We start from the raw sequence: 24,629 nt of genomic DNA, 5'->3' as shown, positions 1-24,629 counted from the left end.
GAGTATCTGGAGAAAACCCACACAGGCACAGGGAGAACATGCAAACTCCAGGCAGGTGGTGCCATGATTGGGATGTGAACGGACGTCCCTATTGCCGCTAGGCGGATGTGCTAACCACTTAGCCACTTTTTTCAGGCGTCATTCATTGATTGAAAAGTTGTGAACATGTTCATCTAAAATGACCTTGGTCTTATGGTGCAGTCATTTTCATACAAATGTTCTGAGCTAGAAAGGTTGAGCTTCTGTGTTACTTATTCAGTAAACAAGCCATAATTCATCAGATGCTGTCTTATATGTGACCTCATCCAGTGTGGTGGCACATCATCTGTTTAGTTTTGATTTGGCAGTAAATCTTCATTAGTTGAGAGATCAGGTATGTCTGCAGAGATTATCCTAACCCTGTATCTGTTGTGTGAACTGTGCTTTTTTCCCCCCCCAGCAACCTACGGGGATCACTGAGAGTCAGACTAATGTAGTGGTGGAGTCTGGGCCAGTCGCATATAACCATGAGGATGAAGAGGAGGAGGAGGAAGAAGAGGAGGAGCACTGCGTAAGCGCACTTGAGTTATTGGGGGGAAACGGTAAGTACTGGTTTAAAAATTTTTTACCTAACTTCATGATAACATTTCTTAAAGACCATTAGTGGGCCGTCTTGCCTTCTACAAACCACATGTGCTTCGCTAAAACTCGCATCAAATTTTTACCTGATTTGACAGACTAAAGCAGATTGAAGATTTGTTTAGTTTCCTCCATAGAAATGGTAATGATGGGACTATTTGTTCTCTATATGTTTATTGAGGGCACACATAACTACGTAATCCTTATACGGCCTGCTTGGATCAGTCACACAACTTGCTCTCATTAAACTGCATGTGGCTAGCCTCTTGGATTAACCACTTCAGCCCCAGAAGGTTTTACCCCCTTAACAACCAGGCCATTTTTTGCAGTACGCACTGTGTCGCTTTAAATGACAATTGCGCAGTTGTGCGACGCTGTACCCAAACAAAATTGTGCTTTTTTTCCCTCAAATAGAGCTTTCTTTTGGTGGTATTTGATCCCCTCTGCGGTTAAAAAAAAAGAGCGACAATTTTGAAAACAAAAACAATATTTTTTACTTTCTGTTATAAAACATACCCAATAAAAACATTTAAAAAATCTAATTTCTTCATCAATTTAGGCCAATATGTATTCTGCTACATATTTTTTGTAAATAAAATCCCGATAAGCGTTTATTGATTGGTTTCCGCAAAAGTGTTATGGGTAAACACAGAGGTCTGTGATCTTGCCTTGTTTACATAGGCAGATAACCGTTCTGACTCTCTGGGGAATGATTGAAGGTGGCCCCCTAATTGGCTCCCCCTCTGTCCAATGGATGGGGGCGAGCGCCTGCAGTATCTATTGCACAAAATAAAGTTGCGCAATATAGCCAACCTGCCGCAGTATATATGCTGTGGGCGGTCTTTAAGTGGTTAACACGAGCTTCACTTTTTTTTTTTTTTTTTTTTTTTTTTTTTTTTTTTTATAATTAACAATTATTAATAAAGTATTGTTCAAAGATGCATTGTTTGCATGCCAATTTACACTTAAAAAATAAAAAAGGCTACACAAATACATGTGGTAACAGATCAGAGAGATTGACGTCAGTATGACCAACATCAAACATAGAACAGTCAGTTAAGTCTGTGACATGCTATTTAGATTGCTATTGTTGGCTTTAACTACCGGCATGGCTGAAATGACAAAAGTAACTTTCATTTCTGTATGGTAATAAGTAGAAGCTTTAGATACTCCATCCTCCTAAGCTCACGGTAAGATTGCGAGCTTCACTTTTATTTTAGCATTTACACACCTTTTTTAACTTGCACAAAACACTCAGGACCTACTTTATTCGTTTTTATGAATTGGTCAGGTGTGGTTGGGTAAAGTAGTCTCGGATCATGATCAGCCTGCGTATGAGTTGCTATTATCGAGGTTGAGAGATATCCTTCCAAACAGAATAGCTGTAAGGAAGCCTCTTTGCCAGGCTTAAGCTATGTTCACACTGATCCGCCAAGAAAGTTGTACGACTTCCATCCGACTTTGATCCAACCATATCGGGCCCTTTGAGCCTGGTATGAATCTTAAGGAGAGAACCTCACGGCAAAATAATAAAAAATGAAAACCGCGTGGGCCCCCCATACTAGACCCTGATCTGAGCATGCAGCCCAGCAGGTCCGGAAAGGAGGGGGGACAAGTGAGCGCCCCCCCTTATACCATACCTTGTCTTTGTCATGTTGATGGGGACAAGGACCACTCCTCGACAACCCTGGGCGGTGGTTGTCAGGGTCTGCGGCCAGGGGGTTTGTCGGAATCTGGAAGCCCCCTTTAACAAGGGGACACCCAGATTCCACTCCCCCCATCTCAATGTGAATGAATATGGGGTACATTGTAGCTCTACCTATTCACCCCTAAAAATAAGCAGTGTAGTTTAAATAAAAACAAGAGAGAAACAATGAAAAAATTGTTTTTGACAAGTCCTTTATTAAGAGTGGAGAATGTCCCCCGTCGTAGCTCCAACATGTCTTCTTTCTCTGGTTCCGCCACCAATGTGTTCTTCCCCTGGTCTTCTCCCTGCGCTGCTGTCTTAACCCTCTGGTGATGTGTTCTTCCTCCAGTCTTCTCCCTCTGGTGTTCTCCCTCTGGTGTTCTTCCTCTGGTCTGCTCTGCCACCGACCCGGTCCCCCTCCAACGCTGGCTCCCACCGTTGTGTCATCTGCGATGTCTGCCAGTTCTTATATAGCCATGGGGTGTGGCCATCCGGTGATGTCACAATTAGACTCCGCCCCTTGTGACGCTTTGGGGTATGGATTTTTTATTTGGGGGGGGGGGGGGCGCCGTTTTTAAAAAAAATTTTTGGCTTGAGGTTCCCACTCGAGATCCTCGGAGCACTAGTCGCATACCAAAAGTCGGATCAGTTAAGATGATGATCCCAACTTCCAATCAAATCAATGGGCTGAAATTGTGCCTAAGTCGGACCAAAGTAGTGCAGGAAAGCATATTCAAAGTCGGTTATAAATATATATACGCTGCGCTAAAAGGTATGTCTAAAAAGTGCACAGTGAATAATTGATCTCAAAGTAAATAAATAATGGACCAGTGAATTATAAATGTTAATTCACATATATCATACTATGGATATAGTTAAAGTACCCAGTGCATAACTGTGTATTACAAGCCAAAAAATAAAAAAAAATATTAAAATCAAAAAACATATATATATTAAAAAAAGCCGCAATATATCAAAGTGCTTCTGTGCTTTCATATAGTGTCCAAATAAGTAAATCATGACCGTGCTGAAAACAATGCTGTAAGTGATTTAAATCATATAAGAAAGTGCTCATGTGCATGTAAGTAGTGGCCAATTGCATCACTAATCCAGTATTGAGTGTCCTCACTCAGGTGCCCCCTTAGGTGCTCACCTTGTAGCGTGCGACTTTGCGATTAAGCCAAAATTAAGTCAAAACATGCATGTGAACACGCATGTGAAAGACTTGATAGTGCAAGTACAGTTTGAACCGTTTATTAAATAAAGTAAAAAAGAGGAGGATGCCCGCATCATCCCGATACCACCATTGGTATACACTAGTATAGGCTTACTATAGAGTGGTGCACTGACGCACCTAATCTGTGTGAAACCCCTGAAGGGGATCTTTTTTGCTTTATTTAATAAACGGTTCAAACTGTACTTGCACTATCAAGTCTTTTCTGTTTCATATCCCGGTTGATGTATGCTGAGGAATCCAGGAGCCCACTACCATTATAGAGCCCAGAGGCGGTTCACATGCGTGTTTTGACTTAGCTTAATCGCAAAGTCGCACACTCCAAGGTGAGAATTTATTACCTAAGGGGGCACCTGAGTGATGACACCTTAGTACGGCTTGGATCACAGCTTTTGGATTACACGGACCTTTATCAATACTGGATTAGTGACGCAATTGGTCGCATTGTTTTCAGCACGGTCATTATTGACATATTTGGACACAATATGAAAGCACAGAAGCACTTTGATATATTGCTGCTATTTTAATATATATATATTTTTTGATTTTAATATATATTTGTAGTCAGAGTCTTCAAGTAGGAAATGCAATAACCCTAACAACCAAGGCCTGAGGTGTGCCTTGGCCTAGCTGGTCAGTATGCCTGAAAAGAGGGCAAAAAGACACATATTTAGGTGAAGAAGGGTAGGTAACAATTCGTCAAGTAGAGTAGCGTGCGCCCGGATGGCAACAGTATATGTATCCGGCAAGTATCCGCTATGAAAGGAGAAAACCACCGTCTATTGACGTAGTGATAAGAAGGAACCCCCTATTGAACCTGCGAAGCTGCCCAGAACCCAACTAAACGTCCTGTGAAAGATTGGATTGAGCCTGATGCCCGAGACAACCCAGACATAAGAATGAACTGCTTGTAATGAGAGGATACGTGGGGGAAAGGGAGCAAGGGCTGGCCCAAGGAGCCCCTGCAAAATAATGGCCGAGAAGATCGAAATACTTCAAAACGGACATCAGTAAGTAGCTTTGTTAAATGCCCACACACCCCTGGCCTACCTATACTTGGTATGGGGAAGTGAGAGGGTGGGCTACAAAAATGGACAAACTAGCAGGAGTGCAGGGGTCTGAAGTGTTGGATTTGGCAGATAAGGCCAATGCGCTATGGCAGTATGCATCGGTAAACATGGAGAAACCATGCCAGACACACAGAAACTGGACCCACGTGATTTGATCGAGTCGTGCTTCTGCTAGTGGCCTGACCACCGAGTCGGAGTCCTGAACAGGTGAAGGAGGCAAAACTCCCTCCTTGGACGGAAACCAGGGTCTCCATGCAACAGGAAATCAACTGAATAAATTAAAAAAACCCTGACCCCCCTGTAGATACCTCAGAACCAATGGAGTGCCGGAAAAAGGTTCCCAAAGCAAGGACTGCTAAACCCAAGGGTAACCCCAATGGTGAAACGACATCTGCACCATTATCTTGCCCTCCCAACGGCAGGTCTGATGAAAGTAGGTTCAAGCATGGTGATATCAGCTCGGATAGCCAATATACCCCCCCAACTTTAGCAAGTGCTGAATCGTGATATCCACGGACGAGTATTTCAATGAAAAGTTTCCGCAGGAAAAGAGAGCAGCCAAAGTAACAACCAATATCGGGACTTGCCATAGGACACCCCGGTGGGCTGACCCACTACCCACAGACCGAAGATGAAGAACCAGACCAAACCCCCTTGGAAATTACTGCTTCCAGAAACTTGATCAGCATTGAAAATATGACTATCTGCTGAACCAAGATGCTACACACGACAGAGTCCGACGAGATAGTGATGAGGCCCACGTGCAGGCCTGAAAAAGTCTTCCAGCAGGGGCTGTCTGAAGACTGGATGGTAGATACCCACACAGCCCCTGACAAGAAACAATCCTTGGCTCAGAACTATTGAACCAGAAGGCTTTGTGAGACCGGTGGACTAAGCGGATGCTGACTTGCCTGCAGGAATGTTGGAAGAGCAGGAGCTGGGTGTGTGCCGACACCCCGCCTCTGACCGAGCGAGCTTAGAACACCTCCATCCTGTCTGGCAATTGTAACAGATCGTAGAGAGCATATTAGCCCACATGAATCTGCGTTTAAAGAATAAAGCCTAGAACATGTTCCACGCTGGTAGATGAGAGTTCTGGGACAGAACAAATTCCGCTGTGTGCTGAAGTATGGACCAACTTTTTGAGGACGGAGTGCTACCATGCTCTGAATCCCAACGTGGGGTTGAAGGGATGAACCTGAAGTTGCTACTGTAAAGTGCAGCATGGCCAAACCCAAGGACACACAACCTAGAGAAAATCTGACAACAGATAACCAGACATGAGAACGCCACCCCTCTGTGCCTACCTGAGAAAGGATGTGAGCAGTAATGACCAGACCATAGCGCGTGAATGGCCCTGATGCCCCCCCCCGCCGTGTATAATGCTAGTGGGCGCCAGAGTAGCACAGAGACAGGTAATTAAACTGAACACTCGGGGCTAGTGTACCCACAGACCGTGGTGGGTAGTCGTACAGGTGTAATGAAATGAAAAACACAAAACATTCATCGTATGACGTGTGTTATACGGGCAAGAAGATTGTGGTCAATCATTAAAAACGAAACCTCAGCCCGTATGGATCTGTAGACGTGACAGATCCTGCAATGTGAGCACTAGCTAACTAAACCCAGGTAAACACAGAAACATGAACGAACTGTACAATGAGACATGGAAACAAACGAAGATGAAACGGCAGTTGGTGTATGCTGAACTGCATGGCACCGACCTGCTATGACAGAACATGTTACGACATGACCGCTGTGATATGGCCGCTGTGACAGAACCCGCTGTGACAGAACCCCCGAGACTGAACGCAAGGCAGAAACGCTATGGCAGAAAACGCTATGGCACAAACTGCTGAGACTGAAGACTATGACAGAAACGCTATGGCAGAACACGCTTTGGCAGAAATGTTGAGACTGAATGCTGAGGCAGATACACTATGACAGAAATGCTATGACAGAAAATGCTATGACAAACGCCATGACAGAAACGTTGAGACTGAAACGCTCAGGCAGAAATGCTACGACAAACACTACGACAGAAACGCTGGCACTGAAACCGCTAAGACTGAAAAATCTGAGACAGGATGCTATGACAAATCGCATGTATCGCAAGAAACACCTGACAGTGGAGCTAAGCCGTCTACCAGATATATGCGCCTACAGTATACCAATCAGAATATATGGTGTGTAGCTCAGTATGGAAAGGGATGTCGGAATGTATATGTGTGCACACAGTACACAGTAACCTATGGCCTGCATCCACCCCCCACCCCCGTGACCTAAGGAAAGCTCAGAGCCTTGACTGCACAGACAAAAGCATGTCTACTAGAGGAAATTGTAGTGGAGGGTCACGCAGTCTACGCCGTGGCACAAAAAGGTAATAAATGCATATCTGTGGCTGGTGACACTTCCAGTGCTCGTGTTCCTGCTGTGCAGCCACTAGTTGACATCACATGCAGCCAAGCGCTGACCACGAAAAGCATCTGCTGACATGCATGAAAAAAGATTAGCCTTATGCCAGTTTGAGCGCAGTATCTCAAGGTGGGGACACCTGATGGTGGGGGACAGCTTACTGCTGGGAGTGTCGTGGGATCCATGGCGTCTGGGCTAAGCAGGACCTAAGGACTGAACGCCCCCCCTCCCGTTATTGCCACCACCCCCCCCCACCCTTTTACCCGTACCTACCAGGATTAAGAGCTTACTCCAGTGGTGGATGCCCGGGAAGCGTGTGGGCGTCCCCCCCATGATGCCCCACGTGAGTACCGGGAGGTGAACAGGCGGGTGAGTGCCCCCCCCCCCCATGCTGCCAGCGTGAGAAAACTGGGAGGCGTGCGGGCGTCCCCTCCATGATGCCCGGTGTGAGTATCGGGAGGTAAGCTGGTGGGTGAGTGGCTCCCCCCACCCCATGGAGCAGGCGTAAGAAACCAGGGCGGCCCCACCCCCTGAAGCTCAGCGTGAGGACCGGGATACGTGGGCAGGCAGCCCCCCTCGACGATGCCCGGCGTGAGTACCGGCAGAAGTAGGTGGGCGATGCTGCCCGGTATAAGCACCAGGAGGGGAACTGCCACGAGACTCCAGCAGCCGACCTGCTGCTCAGCAACTAAACTGGAAGTGACGCAATCACCCAGAAATGACATCAAACCCTGAATGAGACGCCAACACTGGACCCGACGGGAAGAGGAATATGTACCCCTCAGACTCCTCCCACAAACACAGGCTGGCCTCCGGCCAGCCTTCTTACATATTTTTTTATTTTTTATTTCATTTTTTGGCTTGTAATACACAGTTATGCACTAGGCATTTTAACTATATCCATAGTATGATATATGTGTATTAACATTTATAATTCACTGGTTCATTATTTATTTATTTGAGATCAATTATTCACTGTGCACTGTTTGGACATACCTTTTAGCGCAGCGTATATATATTTATAATTGTTTTTGCACGATATATGTGACGTGTGTAACGCTAGCAGCTTTAGGTATTTTATTTACGTTTTAACTTTTTATTCAAAGTCGGACCAACACACTCTCATAGGGAACCATTGATTTTGACATATAATGCGACTTGTGTTCTGGAAGTCTGAGCACATGTTGGACCAGTGTGAACTGGCCCTTATGCAGGTTTGTTACAACCGTTTTCAACTGATCCCAGATGATATGGACATTTAATACCTGTATCAAATATCTAAATATGTCTATATGTGTCCTTTCTAGATCGAAGTATCAGGTGACCCAAAATAAAATGGAAATGTAATTTGATCTGAGCCTTAAAAAAAAAAAAAAAAAAAAAAAAGATCCCCAAAACACCAAAAAACATGAAGTATATTCCTTTCGTACACCGTATGGAAATTGACCATGTGGTTAAAATGGTGCTGCAAAAACTCCCAACTGGTCACAGTATACAGCATGGATAAAATAAGTTGTGCGCATATAAACAAGTTTGTTTCAAAGTGCACAGCTCTTTATTCTGGTATGATCACATAGAAAAGTAAACTCCAAGCATGTTCACGTATGCCTGAAGAAGGGTTCCTGCATGGACCCGAAAGATTGCTTTTATATGTGACCATCCCAAAATAAAGAGCTTTGCACTTTAAAACAAGCTTGTTGGTGTGCTGGTGACTAATGACACTCTACAACATAATGCCTCATTCATGGAAGGAGTGTGTGAGCCAACCTCTTGCTGCTTTGCGGCAGGCACCTTTTTTATGTATTGCTGGAAAAAAACAATTGCTTTAGCTTTTTTCCCCCTTATATTGAAGGCAATTTGTAATTTTTACACGTCTTCCCAAGAAGGGTTATATTATTTTGCAATAAATAACAGTACATCTTGTAAAGAGATGGCTGGGTAATTCAATTTGCCTATTTACTGTGGATGTACAAGAAATAAAAAAGCAAGTTAGCTTAAAATTCACAGAAATCCAGTACTGCCTTGCAATAATTTCAATTTATTAAACTGAAGGGCACAGGCAAATTCGAGATTGGAATGTGTATTGGAAATGTTTTGTTTACCTTGTTTGTAAAGGTTCTCATTCATCCAACTCATGGTATATTAAGTAGTAGTTGGTTACAATCCACTGGACTTGTTCTAGAATGTTGAAGACGTTTAGTTTCTTCTCCAATTCACTTCTTCAGTTCTAATGAAAGTTGGGAACATATCCCAGGATGTATATAGTCACACAGAAAGCACCAACACCTTGATCCTCTCACTACAGAAAGGCAAAGGTTATTGTCCAAGAATAGGATTTTACTTTGTGCCAGTTTAAGGATATTGTGTACACATATACCATATGCAGAAGTGTATATAAAACCTGTGCAAAGGCACCCAAATCCTGCTTGTATTTTTCAGCATTTAGCTCACCTTACAGTGACACCCTGCATGTTAAATTAGAAAGCTGCTGAAATAAGTTTTCTGCAAGAGAGGAGAATGTATTATACCTGATTTTTCATTGGGCCCATGTATCAAACCTTCCCTCCATTCCAGCACTGCAGCTTTTGTTCAGTGTATTAAATATTTGAAACTTCTGGTAGTGTTGGATGCCTGTGCTCCCCTACATTACTGTTTAGTCATTTGTTTTTGTTATCGGTGACAGGAGTTGCTGCAACGGCATTAAAAGATAAGTATGGGTTTTAAAAGAAATAAACATTTATTCTCAGCTAGGTGGATCAATCTTATACTGCGCTTTTAAGACTGAGAACTGAGCGATCAAAAACCTCTGATCGCTCAGTTCTCAGTCTTCACTGAGCAGATAGCTGGTGACTGTCAGTCACCGGCTCTCTGTTCTGCCCCCCCGGTGCTCACTGGAGCATCGGACTGTGCAGGATGTGGGAGTGACTGGCTCACTGAGAGGCTGAGCCAGCTGCCGGTCCAGGCATCTGGGTGGATCCCGACTATAAAGTCGAGATCGTTTCAGAACCTGGACCGGCTGAGTGACGCCAGACAACACCGGGCTAAAGCAGGTTACAGTAGTACAGAACGAAATGCACCTAAAACATAATACTTACAGTATCTCACAAAAGTGAGTACACCCCTCACATTTTGTAAATATTTTATTATATCTTTTCATGTGACAACACTGAAAAATGACACTTTGCTAAAATGTAAAGTAGTGAGTGTACAGGTTGTATAACAGTGTAAATTTGCTGTCCCCTCAAAATAACTCAACACACAGCCATTAATGTCTAAACCGCTGGCAACAAACGTGAGTACACCCCTAAGTGAAAATGTCCAAATTGGGCCCAATTAGCCATTTTCCCTTCCTGATGTCATGTGACTTGTTAGTGTTACAAGGTCTCAGGTGTCAATGGGTAGCAGGTGTGTTAAATTTGGTGTTATCGCTCTCACTCTCTCATACTGGTCACTGGAAGTTCAACATGGCACCTCATGGCAAAGAACTCTCTGAGGATCTGAAAAAAGAATTGTTGCTCTACATAAAGATGGCCTAGGCCAGGGGTAGGCAACCTTGGCCCTTCAGCTGTTTTGAAGCTACAAGTCCCATGAGACATTGCAAGACCCTGACAATCACAGGCATGACTCCTAGAGGCAGAGGCATGATGGGATTTGTAGTTTCACCACAGCTAGAGGGCCAAGGTTGCATACCACTGGCCTAAACTATAAGAAGATTGCTGAGACCCTGAAACTGAGCTGCAGCATGGTGGCCAAGACCATACAGCAGTTTAACAGGACAGGTTCCACTCAGAACAGGCCTCGCTATGGTTGAACAAAGAAGTTGAGTGCATGTGCTCAGCATCAAATCCAGAGGTTGTCTTTGGGAAATAGATGTATGAGACGTATGAGTGCTGCCAGCATTGCTGTAGAGGTTGAAGGGTCGGGGGGTCAGCCTGTCAGTACTCAGACCATACACCGCACACATCAAGTTGGTCTGCATGGCTGTCATCCCAGAAGGAAGCCTCTTCTAAAGATAATGCACAAGAAAGCCCGCAAACAGTTTGCTAAAGACAAGCAGACTAAGGACATGGATTACTGGAACATGTCCTGTGGTCTGATGAGACTAAGATGAACTTATTTGGTTCAGATGGTGTCAAGCATGTGTGGCAGCAACTGGGTGAGGAGTACAAAGACAAGTGTGTCTTGCTTACAGTCAAGCATGGTGGTGGGAGTGTCATGGTCTGGGGCTGCATGAGTGCTCCCGGGACTGGGGAGCTACAGTTTATTGAGGGAACCATGAATGCCAACGTGTACTGTGACATACTGAAGCAGAGCATCATCCCCTCCCTTCCAAGACTGGACCACGTGGTAGTATTCCAACATTACGACCCCAAACACACCTCCAAGATGACCACTGCCTTGCTAAAGAAGCTGAGGGTAAGGGTAATGGACTGGCCAAGCATGTCTCCAGACCTAAACCCTATTGAGCATCTGTGGGGCATCCTCAAATGGAAGGTGGAAGAGTGCAAGGTCTCTAACATCCACCAGGAGTGTACTCCCTTTTGTTGCCAGAGGTTTAGCCATTAATGGCTGTGTTGAGTTATTTTGGGGGGCAGCAAATTTACACTGTTATACAAGCTGTACACTCACTACTTTACATTGTAGCAAAGTCTCATTTCTTCAGTGTTGTTACATGATAAGATATAATAAAATATTTACAAAAATGTGAGGGGTGTACTCACTTTTGTGAGATACTGTATATTTTGTCATAGTGTTCTTATTTCCATTTGCAAGTATACAGATAAGGGTACCTCTGCTTGTATATTAATTCAGATGTTTGACGTAATCTCACTTGCAGTGCGCCCTTCCACATGGCAGTATACCGTATCTACTCGAGTATAAGTCGAGTTTTTCAGCACATTTTTTTGTGCTGAAAGTGGCCCCCTCGACTTAACCCCAGCTTTGGATATTTTATGGTGCTAGTTCCACTGAGTTTGCACACCAAATTTGGGGTTCCTAGCACTAAGTGGCCCCAAATTCGGTCAACTGTGTCTACCTGCAGCAATGTCATTTCGGGACCATTTGGGTTCAGAGACCCCAAATTTTGGCTGCAGCTAGGGGGCATCTAGGAACCCTTAACTACCAAGTTTGAAGTTCGGGGGACCTATGGCTGCAAATGGGCACAGTGAGGCTGCAAATGGGCATTGTTGACCCTCTTTTCCACTTACAGTAGCTGTGCATTTCTCACCCTCGTCTTATACTCGGGTCACTAAGTTTTTCCCATTTTTTTGTGGTAAATTAGGGCCTCCACTTATATTCGGAACGACTTATACTCGAGTATATACGGTACATTTGTTTTCCTCCCTTATAGAACTAAAAGGAAACTCAATGTAAACATAAGTGTTAGTACAGCCTCACTTACAGTGTACAAATAGCAACACTGGTCATACAAGGACCCATGTATGGAATCCAAGCAACAGACCTCTTTCAGTATGTTATGTTTTAGCACCTGGAGCACAATGATGTATTTTGTGGCACTGAAAACAAGGTAAATAAACAATGTTTTCATATTTGAGACAAACCTGAAACGTATCACCAACAAAATAAAGTAAAGCATATAAAGTCTAACTCCCAGTAATTTTTTTTAGTGGGGGGATGAGATCATTTTTATCAGATTTTTATTTCTGTCTGGGACCACATTAGGAAGATTCTTACTCTTTTTACTGTCCCTGCAATGCCCTTGCAAAAAATGGAGGCTGCAGCAAGTCATGAACAGCAATAAAAAGCTTGTCAGAAGATCTAATCCTTTTCTACTCTACTAATATTGTTTTTTTTTTTCCTTTGTCCCTGTTTGAAGGATTTCCTATAGTCTCCTATTCTGAAAGTAAGTGAGAGGAAATCTCCCCAACAGGAATACAGATGGCAATAGATGCCCAACAAAGTCTATCCCTTCCCCATCCTATCCAAAATGGTGTAAACTGTTTTGGTTGGCGTTGGGCCTCAACCAAAACTTGCTCTAATGATGTAAAAGGCTGCTATTGCTGACCTCCCTTAAAAATACTAATTGCTTGGCTGTCATGCTCCTCCAATGTGTTTGGGTCTTTGGGTGACAAGCCTTGAGGAAGCTGAGAAAATCCTAACTTTCCTGATCCGTATGCTTGTTCTTGGTCAGTATCTCAAACTATCAAAACCAGACCGAGCAACTGGAATTTTTTAGTTCATTGTGGAAATATGCACCCATTTTAAGAAACCACTGCTGTACTTTCCTAACCTGGTATAGAAAAATAAAAAATAGAGTTTGCTTGCTCAGGTTGACGTGGCCACTATCCTATTGGTCCATTTTCATAAATGAGAAACTGTGTCTCCCACTTTATTAACAGCTAAATGTATTTTCTATCTCCTAATTTTGCTGCTCAAAATGCAATAAGACAAAAAACAGAAAATTTATGGTACGCCATAAACCATCGCTAGCCGCAGGTCTTAATGTTGGCTGGTCATTCTGTCTCTGTGTCAGTTTACTGCATCGTAAGAATTAATCAGAGCATAAATTCTTAGATTAACATGGCAACACAATTATCTTTTTTTTTCTCTTCCCCATCATCTTGGAATTGCAGCATATTAAACATAACATTTTGTTTTATTTCAGATTATGGCTGTGACCTGGATGACGACGACGGGTATTGACCATTGCGACATGACTAACTATGGAGCTTGTTCAATGATCTTTGTAATATATGGACTTGTATTAATGCTGTTCTGTGATCAGCATAATTATACATAGTAGCTGGCGTTTTGTAATGAAATGGACTTTACAAAATGTTACTTTTGGTCAGTTGTCAATGGCCGTCGACTCATAACTGCTATTTATTGGGTTTATAGTACTTGAAACTTTTTTGTTACTTTTTTTTTCTTTAATAATATTATGCTGTAATAATGTTTTGATACATTTGTTCTTAGAATTAAACCCAGCAAGCATAGAGCAAAACATAATATATGGTTACACGTCTGCTTCCCTCAAGAGAAATAGTTAAAGGGTAATGTCACTTTCGTGGGAAAAGGAATTGGCAAAAAAAAATTATATATTATACAATTGCAAGTAATTGACTATTATTACAAATGACCTTTCCTTTTCAATCCGCAGCTCTGTAATTTTCTATAAAATGCAATGCAATATGGCTAGCTGGAAGCATTCTTTACACAACAGTGTACAGAAAGTCTGCACCAAGATCCAGATTCGATTTTGAGCATCCCCTGCAACAAAAATGGGAAATCCAAAGAGAAATCGTAAAGCGTTGTAGACCCTGCAGTTTTTCTCATTCAAGCTCTGCAGGTGCAGCAGCTGATTGATCCCAAAACCACCCCCATACAGATTCACTAAGCACATAGACATAGCTAGACATAACAGCTATTCCTCCAGAATAACAAAAGGTAGGAATCTGCAACAAAGTTTGTTAAAATCCTTGCAATGTACATAGATCACCCAGAGGGGAATGTTTTTTGCTCTCAACAAAAGTGGAGTTACTCTTTAAACTCACCTAGGTCCTGTAGCTTAAAGTTGAGGTCTGGTCAAAAGGTAATCTTAAACCTGCTCCCGCCCCATTCTAAGCCCTATGCTAACTACCTTGTAAAGGAAAGATGTGTATTCTTACCTAATCTAAGGGTGCACCGGTCCAGTCACATGATCTCCCCAGTGGCAAGCTTCAAGGGAGAGGCACCGACAACAGTTGCAGAGACTATGCAGTGACACCACCCATAGACTTAATATGGGGCATCCATTGTCCGCTGTCCCTCCTCTACACTGAAACCGGCGTTGGGACCCAATCACATGACTGGACCAGAACTCATAGGGGTAGTGAGCTTAGAAAGGGGGTGGGAGTAGGCTTAGTTAGCTTTAAGTCCAGAACATCTCATTACTAACACCTATAATAAATGCATACTAGACTCTTCGAGCTGGCAAACATATCATGATGCACAATGAAATGAGGGGCAAGGGATTAGCAATTCAAAAGCATCTAAGCCTAAACAAAAATGTCATATATTGCAGCTTACAAGTCCTTAAATGCATTCATTGATTTCATCCCCCCTTATTTTCACCTGGTGATCCTGCTATTACATCTTGTCCCTTTGTGTCTACAGTTATTTCTCCATTGTATTTATGGAGGGAGCCACCAATGTCACCCAGGGTGAACTTCAAACATATTCTTGATACCAGCAAACAAACACTCTTGCGCATTAGTGTGATGTTTGAGTGGTCTTTTACTCAAGGGATAGTTTCTCTGGCCTTGCTGCCCTCCAGGATAGGGGATATCCTAGTAGTCATAAAAAAGGAAAAAAGACAGGGCGCAGCAGCCTAGTGCTATATCCCAATTACATATATTTATTGATAAAAACAGGGTAAAAGCTACTCACAAACATGTGGAAAAATATTGCTTGTAAAAGCCACCTGTTTGTGGCAATCGCTCCTGAAACCAACAGTCTCCTGATGATAGAGGGGAGGACATCAGGACCGCTACTGGCTGACGCGTTTCAAAGGAGTGCCTTCTTCCTCAGAGCCTAGCAATAATGACTCCTTCAGCTTTTTTATATACACATGTACATTCATAAGACACATCCAACGAGAGCCAAAGGCACCCACCCACTGAACCTTCACCTCCACCTTCAGTGGGCGGGGGCTTTTGGCTCTCATGGGATGTGTCCTATGAATGTACATGTATATATAATCTGATGTCCTCCCCTCTGTCATCAGGAGACTGTTGGTTTCAGGACTGATTGCCACAAATAGGTGGCTTTTACAAGCAATATTTTTCCACGTTTGTGAGTAGTTTTTACCTTGTTTTTTATCAATAAATACATGTAATTGGGATAATGCACTAGGCTGCTGCGCCCTCTTTTTTTCTACCCCTTTTTTGAACTTCAAATATCTCTGCCTTTTTCATCTCTATTATATGGGGGATGCTGGAATTTGTGGCTTACACAAATAAGCATTGTTATATGCTTAGAGGTCAGCTTACAAGAAGCAACATGGTTTCTGGCAAGATCATCAGGTATTTTCTGTATTTGCTGAAATATTCTTAGACTGAAAAAAAAAAAAAAAAAACTAATGTAGCTGCAATATACTATTACATTTTTGTTCTTGGGTTTGGTTATGCAAGAGCTGGCCTTCAGACCTTAAAACAAGGTAGCGGATGCAAAACTCCTGCATCAGGTGAAGTAACCCCAAAATACCAAACCCACAGGGGCCACAGCAATGCACATTCATTGTATCGAAGGAGTTAAAGAGAAACTTTACTGTGTTTTCAATAGTAAACATTGAAGTTATATAATATTGTCACATAATTTGTGACCTGACCTCTGGAGCTCTATATTTTGAATATTGTGTTTTGGGGCATGGGGTAACAGTTCATGAAAAATAAACCCCAGGCAAACCTCAACTTAAATACAAGAGTTGTTCTACCCACCAAAGGGTTTGTATTTCTGTTGATTTACTCCTGAGATTTTACACAGCCCAGCCTGTAACTGGAAGGTGAAAGAGAAGTGGTACACTGATGAGCTCATCTCTGTCACTCTGCTTTCTTCTCTTGTCAGCATGCCCCTTATTAGCACATGGGCACTGCAGCACACATGACTGGTTCATTATGCTGTTTCTGCTCTACCAATTGAGCTTTGCTGTACTGGGGATTTCAAGTCAAATTCATGAACTTGAAGGATAAGTTCACCTCTAATAAAAAAAATAATAAATGCATATTTTCTTGCAGATCATAGGTTCAATGGCTGGCTCGTGCAGACAGTTAGGGTAGCTGTCTGTCCATACCTCTGATACAGGCAGGCAGTTACTTCAGTCCAGGAAGCTCAATGGACTATGAGAGTACTTACCAGCAACCTCACAGCTCATTGAGAAATATAAGCTGTCAGCCACAAAGGCTCATGGAACTTGTAGGCTTTCATTCACAGAACTCTGTGAATGAATAACGTGGCCCTGAGGGCAGAGCCCCGCACAGCTGCACTTTTTTCAAATTCTGACAGTGGGTGCGGAGAGAAGATCCCCAGCCCTCTGTCACGAGGAGGGGGGTGGTGTACATGTCACATGTTCCACCCTAAGAACAGGTGTAACTTGTTCCAAAAGGTGAACTTGTCCTTTAAACTAGTTGATTTTTAAAATACACCTTCATTTTTAACACATACCTGTATGAATTGTTTTTTATCTGCAGGAAAAGTATATGGTAAATCAGAAATGTATGTATTACATTTACTGGATATTGTCTCTTCTCCAGGAGTCACTTATCTTTTATAACAAGAACCTGACCTTGTTTTACCTCCTTAACATCGGGAAGTTTGAAACCCCAGCCTGGTGACCTCCATTTGTGGCATTACAATGACTGCTTGTACTTAAGTTGCATGTGAGGCAACTTAAAAATTAGTCTATAGATATTGTTAAAGTAACATTTCTAGCAACTTAAAGGTAATTGTACACAAAATGTTAAAAATAAACACCATTGGAATAATGCAGAAAGGTATGCTCATAGGAAAATGTCTTGTTGCCCACTTCAAAGCTTTCAAAATATTTGAAAATGAAATATTGATTTTGATTGGTTATGTGAAAGAAGAAATATTATTACAGCAAAACTCTTCATACATCAGCCCCATTTGTGTGCATTGTTATTTAATTTTTAATTGTGGTATTTGAACATAAAAAATGGGTTAAAACCGGGAATTCAGCCTACAACAGATTTCCAATGTAATTATTCAGTCTAGACAATTGCATAATCCTAACGTCTGCTTCCAAAAATTCCCACATAGATGCTGGAACCTCACTGTCAACCTTATTTCATGTTACAAAAAATACCCATAAACAACATAACTGTACAGGTGATTATTACATGGCTTGGAGTTCTTCTTTATTATGACTGCAACAACGATGAACACAAGCAGCACAAACACTTGGGATCTGCAGAAACCTTGACTTTAATTACTTTGTGTCATGCAAAGCTTCCTGCGACCTGTCACATTTAATAAACATGTCTTCCAATATAAATTTACTTTAAAGGCTTATTTGTAGCAGATCCTGCTTCTCACAGCAACAATGTGATAAAAATAGGAATGCTACTGGTTCAGGGTGTACAAAAAAAAGAGGCTGATGATCAGTATTAAAAATGTGGGTAAAAGTCAAGTCACCAGGGAAGGGTTGGGGTGGTCAATGTCGGTAAATCATTATGTAAGAAGATAAAAAGCATTGTGTAAAATGCAGTAACTTATAACAATTCATTTGATCTCCTTTATTGACAGGCTCCAGAATCTAATTGGTTTACCGATTACATATGTAATTTAAAAGCATTGACCTTTTCGCTATTAAAGATGGCTAAGTCCCACTGATTATGCAATGGGGAATCATAGCTATTAAAACAAGCTTTCCAGCCTGTTCAGTTACTCATTCCCCCCCAACCTGTGGGGATTGGGGGGCAACCCGTAAACATGAGATAATCATCATTCTGACCCAGATCAGATGACTGTCATCTCCTGTGTGCCGTGATCACACAGGTGGACTGCAATATTCTGCGTTTTATTAAATTTCTGTTTTTCAGAGCTGGATGTCCTTTTCTGTAATAACACGCAGATTTTAGCTGTATTGGACACTTTTTTTTTTGACTAGTTATTTCTGCTAAATCACAAAACAAACGTGCTAAAAAACAATAAAAATACAAATTTGCTAAAGAACATAAGAAAACACATGCTTACTTAAACACCCATTGCAAACAGAGCCTGGTACTTAAAGTAGCTATAAACCTCAGACATGAAATATGAACAATGCATATCCCTCTATACTGTGTACTTGTCTCAATTAAGAGCGCTAAGTGTCATTTCTGTCTGCTGCTTCGTTCCTCTGCTATCAACATGAGTCACTTCTGAGAAGTTTTTCTGACGCCAAGAGAAAAAAGGTGATGGGTGGGTGTTCCTGTGTGAAGGGAAGTGTGTCCCTTCCTTTCAATCAGCTCTCCTCACTGCATAGTGTAGCTTCAGTTCATCCCAACCCCTCCTTTGTTTTTCTGACAGTTCAGACAAGCTTTATAAATTCTGGACTTTGAACAGATGTAGAGAAGTCGCAGATAAACAGGTACAACTTCTGTAGGAAGATTTGTTTCATCTCTGTGTATCACCTGAGGCTAGGCACTTCACTGGGTATATTTAAGAGTTTACAACCACAACTATACAAGAAAGTTCATGACCCATTAAAAATGTCTAAGGGCTTGTTCACACTTGATCAAAATACTGATGCTTCTCAAACATGTCTATAGCTTTAATAGGTGTGGTTGATAAGTGTTTACGGAGTATTAAAAAAGCTCCCCCCAAACACCCTATGCACATTTGTGGTGAGGGTGACATGCATTTTTGGCACGTTAAAACTGCACCACAAACATCTATTATTAACTGTAATGTACTACCACGCCACAAACGCATGCTGCCGCTGATGCGGTGTGTTACCATAGACTTGAATGGAAGGAGTTGAAGTTCTTCAACTCCTTCTAAATTCGACATGAGGCTTCAATTTTGGAGCGAAGCGGCGCTAACATTTCATGTATTGATAATGTGAACAGCACTGTGCGCTATCCACAGTATCATTTGCATAGACCAGTGTTTCTCAACTCCAGTCCTCAAGGCGCCCCAACAGGTCATGTTTTCAGGATTTCCCCCAGATGAAACAGCTGTGGTAATTACTAAGGCAGTGAAACTGATCAAATCACCTGTGCAAAATAATGGAAATCCTGAAAACATGACCTGTTGGGGAGCCTTGAGGACTGGAGTTGAGAAACACTGGCATAGACGTTTGAGTCTGCTTTTAATGCCAGTGTGAACTAGGCCTAAGGCGGTAGCTGGCATTTTTCATACCAAAGCTAGATCTTTGTTTCTATATCCAAGGTGTTTGCCTTTTTTTTTTTTTTAGGTTTTCCTATATTCAAATCTGAAATTCTTAATACACAATCATAGTTTAAGATTTGTTCTGACCTGAAAGGTTTAGTTTTGGTCAAGGCCCTCAGCAAAAACCATTAGGCTCTAGAGGAACCCATTTGGAAACTTGTTAATGCACCTCCTTTGGAGAATACTTCCTTCTTTTGTGGCTCCTTCTGGGGTCACAGATGTACAAAAACATACTAGGTCCTCAATCCATCTTCTGGCTTTGTTCTCCGCACCTGAGGGAATTGTAACAGTCTTGTTCTGAGCAAGAAGATGCAGGTGAGAAAAGCATTAAATAGAGCACTGAGGGCACAGCAATAAGCCATTAGCTGAACAGCCAGTAAATAACAGACTTCATACCAAGATGACAAGATAGTTTGTCTAAATGACTGTACCATCAATGTCACAAGAGAACATTAGGAGCCGTGGATTGTCACTGTTTTTTTTTTTTTTTTTTCTTTTATTCAAGAAAATCTCATTGTTTCAGTAACTGAAAATACTGACCAGGATTAACATCCCTAGAATCCTTAGGTTCCAGGCTAAGAGAGCGGACTACACCTTGTGGAAGTACAGTATTGCTAAATTAACGTTTAACAAGCTGTTCTGTGCTTTATACCCCATCACAAGAAGTTCTTTTTTTTTTATTTCTTTTTTTTAACAAGGCATAAAAAAATTGAGCATGTGTTTGTTACCAGCTCAGATTTCACAGAGGAGACCCATAGGCCTGTTCACATCAAGACTTTATTGACTTGATTTCTCGATGTGCTAAGCCTGGAACTAGTCACCATTCCACTAATCTCATTCTGGACACCATAATATTAAGCTTTGTAGCAAAAACAGCCATATTTTTGAAGCTGTGCATAGATATAAGTCCATGGATGAGCAGCGTGTGAGGTCAGGAATATGTTAGCCACCATGGTTGGCTTGGTTTTCAAAGCTGACGGCTCCGTGGCTTTCATCTCTTTATTTATCTATTGAGTCACTTGTCTAGAACAAGCTTGCAAGATGAGATTCAGACTTAAGCCAGGTACACACAGGCCAAATGTCGGGAGACATTTGCTGGTTAAAAAAAAAAACAGCCGACATTCAGCCTGTGTGTATGTTCTGTCGAAGGAGCACGCTGGAAAACCAGCAGCCGACTGACACCTTATCAGCATTCTCAGCCAATGGCAGAGAGCGCTGATCAGAGTGTTCTGGTGGGGGGGGGGCGCTGTCCCCTTGTCACAACACAACAGCTCAATGGGGGAGATCGCTGTACATACTTTGCATACTGAGTGCAGTGGCTCCGACTGGAGCTGACAGGTTTTTTTTTTTTTTTTTTTCAACCCAGCAACTAATAGTGTTGTACCAGGCTTTAAAGTGATTCTAAAGGTTGTAATTAAAATAATAAACCTGTTATAGTTGCCTGCTCTGTGCAATGGTTGCACAGATCCTCTTCATTTTGGTTCCCCCTCCAGCAGTTTTGGCTCCTTCACCCTGCCAAATGCCCTCAATAGCAGACTCGCTCCCAAGCCATGCTCCTATAAATGTACATTGTCCATTCACACACAGTGTGGCTTGCCCCCCCCCCCTCCCCCTTGGTTTACTGGCTGTGATTGACAGCAGCAGGAGGAGCCAATGATGAGAAAGAGATACTGCTCTCATGCACATCGCTGGATCGGGATGGGGGCTCAGGTAAGCATAAGGGGGAGCTGCACCCAGAAGGTGTTTATACTTTAAAGTACAACTAAAGGCAAAACTTTTTTTTTTTTTTTTTTTTTTTTTTAGTTTTGGATGGAGTGGAGGGGGATAAGAATGCTTTTTAGTTTTTATTGCTGTCTGTGCCCCTGTTAGGGAGATTCACCCTCTATTTGTCCTGTTTACCATTATCATTGAAAGTAAAAGAAAATCCCAAATTTTGAGTTGTCCCCAGAAAAGTAATAGGAAATCTTCCAATGGTGACCTGGGTGTCCCCAAGGAATTCCCTTAATTTGCAGGGATTTCCTCTCATTTCCTGTTTGGCTATGGGACAGGAAGTGAAGGGAAATGTCTGCAATAAAATACAGATGGCAAAAAAAAAAAAAAATCTGACCAGTTATAAAGCTTCTTTGCGCTATCCAAAACTATCCTATAGTTCTACTTTAATGCATAGAATGCATTAAGGTAAAAAAAAAAAAACTTCTGCCTTTACAACTCCTTTTAAAGGGCAAGTACACCTATACTTAAAAATGAACAACACGCTCCCTGTCTATGCTGCACTTGGGTGCTGCAATGATCCACGCTAGCCAGTATAACGATTGGTACATTACACATCACTGGAGGCAGCATAGCATCATATTGCTTGCAACAGTCATTGGTCAGCGCACTTATGTGACCTTGCTGACCAATCTCTTTGGAGCCTTCTTTCTCTCAGGAAAGTATCCAAGGAAAAAGAAGAGATTCTGATCGACAAGCACAGCTTTGTGACCACACTGACAAATTACCGCTATCCATTCCAAGCATAATGATGATACACAGCCTCTAAGGCAGTGGTTCTCAACCTGGGGGTCGAATGATGATTTGCCAGGAGTCACCGAATACTGGGATGTTCCATTCCCCCCCACCCCTCCACCAAGGAGTAAGAGAAGGCGAGGAAAAGAGGGAGAGGAACAAAAAAAAGGGGAGAGAAAGAACAAGAAAAATGGCTAGAGAGAAGGATGGGGGACAAGAAATCAGGACAGAGAGAGATAAAAGGGAAAGAAAAGAGAACAAAAAGAAAGTGGTACATCCTAAAATGTACCATAAGGGATTTTAATACTGTACGAGTGGAAGGGACTCAGGGAGCGCTAAATGTTCGTGGGTTAGGGGCGCAAATTACTTGTCTTGCCTTGGGTGCTGACAACCCACGCTATGAAAATAAATTTTACTGTTAGGGGTCCCCACAACCTTGGGAAATTTTATCAAGGGGCCATGGCACTAGAGGGTTGAGAACCACTGATCTAAGGCTATGTAGTGTACAGATCCTTGTGCTAGCTAGCATAGACCTACACAGCACCTAAATGAAGCAGGAACATGGTGGGAAGGGGGCTAGTTCACCTTTTCATTTTTGATGTTTGAACTTACTCTTAACTATCCTTAAAACAATGGACATGGAGCAATCATGCAGCAAGTAAAACTGCACAGAATGACAGCTCATCTGCTTAAAAAACCAAGTCTGTAATGGCAGCTCTCACCTTTCTAGCCTCACCTCATTGTAAATCCACATGTCTTGTTAACTGACCAATAACCAAGACAATGGGGTGGGTTTACTAAAGGAAAATAGGGCAGTTGCTCCAGAGCTTAGTAAACAAAGCTGAAGCTTCACTTTGCAAAGAATACCCAATCGCGTGCAAGGAAAATGAAAAAAAAAAAAAAAACAGCAATTTGCCTGAACATGATTGGATGATGGAAGTCAGCAGACCTTCCCCTCATTCACTAAGCTCTGGAGCAATTGCACTTGCAGAGTGCACAGTCTATTGCCTTTATAAATCACCCTCAAGGTTTTTCATATTGTATGAACTTTTTTACTCCATAAGGTTGACATTCTCTGGTGGTGGTGGTGGGGGGGGGGGGGGTTGACCTTAGTATGTAGCACTGCAGGAAATGAGGGTAAAGCAACAGTTTTAGAGGCATGGCTTGATGTAGGGGGATTGAATTATAGTACAACAAACAGCACCCACTTGGTTACACAGATATGGCATTATATGGAAAACACGCTGTCAATCATGATAAATGGGCAACAAACTGGTACTCATGGCAAGCAATTCATAGGCAATAAAATGCAACATTTACTGGAGCCCAGTCTGTCTCCTTCTCCCTTCAGTCCAGGCTTCCAAGGTGCATGCAGTGATACAGACATACTCTCCCTGCGGCCAATGCCTATAGTTTCCTTTAGGAGGAGAGGGCACAACCCATACTCTTTTAGTTAACTTTTCCTTCGTGCATAGCATTACCTCTCTGCTCTGGCTACTGTGGGGCTGATATATTGATGCCAATGTCAGCTCATTGGAATCTAGGCTGCAGAAAACTTTTGGAGACCCAGCAGTCTTAATGATTACACTGGAGCAACTAGGCCAATTTTGGGGCATTTCCAAGTATGTGTATACATACACAATATAATACAGCCCATCTCCCTCCAATATGATCCAGTATGGTGGTGCTTGCAAACATAAACTGCACTCCTTTAATCCACTTTAAGGGCCTAATCACACCAAAAACTGCAGTTTACTGTGTTTTTGCATGGGCAGTGATGTGCATTTTTACATCATTTGCATGCAGTTGCAGTGCATTTTTCCTAAACTTGCTTTACTTTGAGGCCACTTCTGTCTGCTTTGGGCTTTTACTGTATGTCCACTGCATTTCTGTACATTTGCAGTGTGGAAAAATGCAGCTTGGTGTTCTTTTTCACTGCACTGCACTAGTGTTAAAGTGATTGTAAAGGCAGAAGATTTTTTTATCTTATTGCATTCTATGCATTAAGATAAAAAGCCTTCTGTGTGCAGCAGCCCCCCTAAAATTTACCGGAGCCCCATCTAGATCCAGTGATGTTGTAGGATTGTCTTGGCTGCCCAGGATTCCCCTCCTCATTGGCTGAGACAGTAGCACGGCACCATTGGCTCCCTCTCCTGTCAATCAAAATCAGCCATCTATCAGAAGAGAAAGGGGGGCGGGGCTAGGACGC

The 24,629-nt window shown here is 42.4% G+C and overlaps 1 protein-coding gene across 1 annotated transcript in view; it reads left to right on the top strand.

Annotated features, from left to right (window-relative positions):
* Positions 1-15,393, top strand: part of BRF1 (BRF1 general transcription factor IIIB subunit) — a 643,919-nt gene extending 628,526 nt beyond the window's left edge. Inside the window, exons 17-18 of the mRNA XM_073610050.1 lie at positions 440-581; positions 13,650-15,393. Coding sequence (XP_073466151.1) covers positions 440-581; positions 13,650-13,687 — 180 coding nt within the window. The 3' untranslated portion in view covers positions 13,688-15,393. The remainder of the gene's footprint in view (positions 1-439; positions 582-13,649) is intronic.
* The last annotated feature ends 9,236 nt before the right edge of the window (positions 15,394-24,629 follow it).

This window comes from Aquarana catesbeiana, linkage group LG13 (genome assembly GCF_042186555.1).
Source record: "Aquarana catesbeiana isolate 2022-GZ linkage group LG13, ASM4218655v1, whole genome shotgun sequence".
Taxonomy (NCBI): Eukaryota; Metazoa; Chordata; class Amphibia; order Anura; family Ranidae; genus Aquarana; species Aquarana catesbeiana.
Note: the sequence above shows the minus strand (reverse complement) of the source record. Positions and strands in the feature narration are given on the sequence as shown.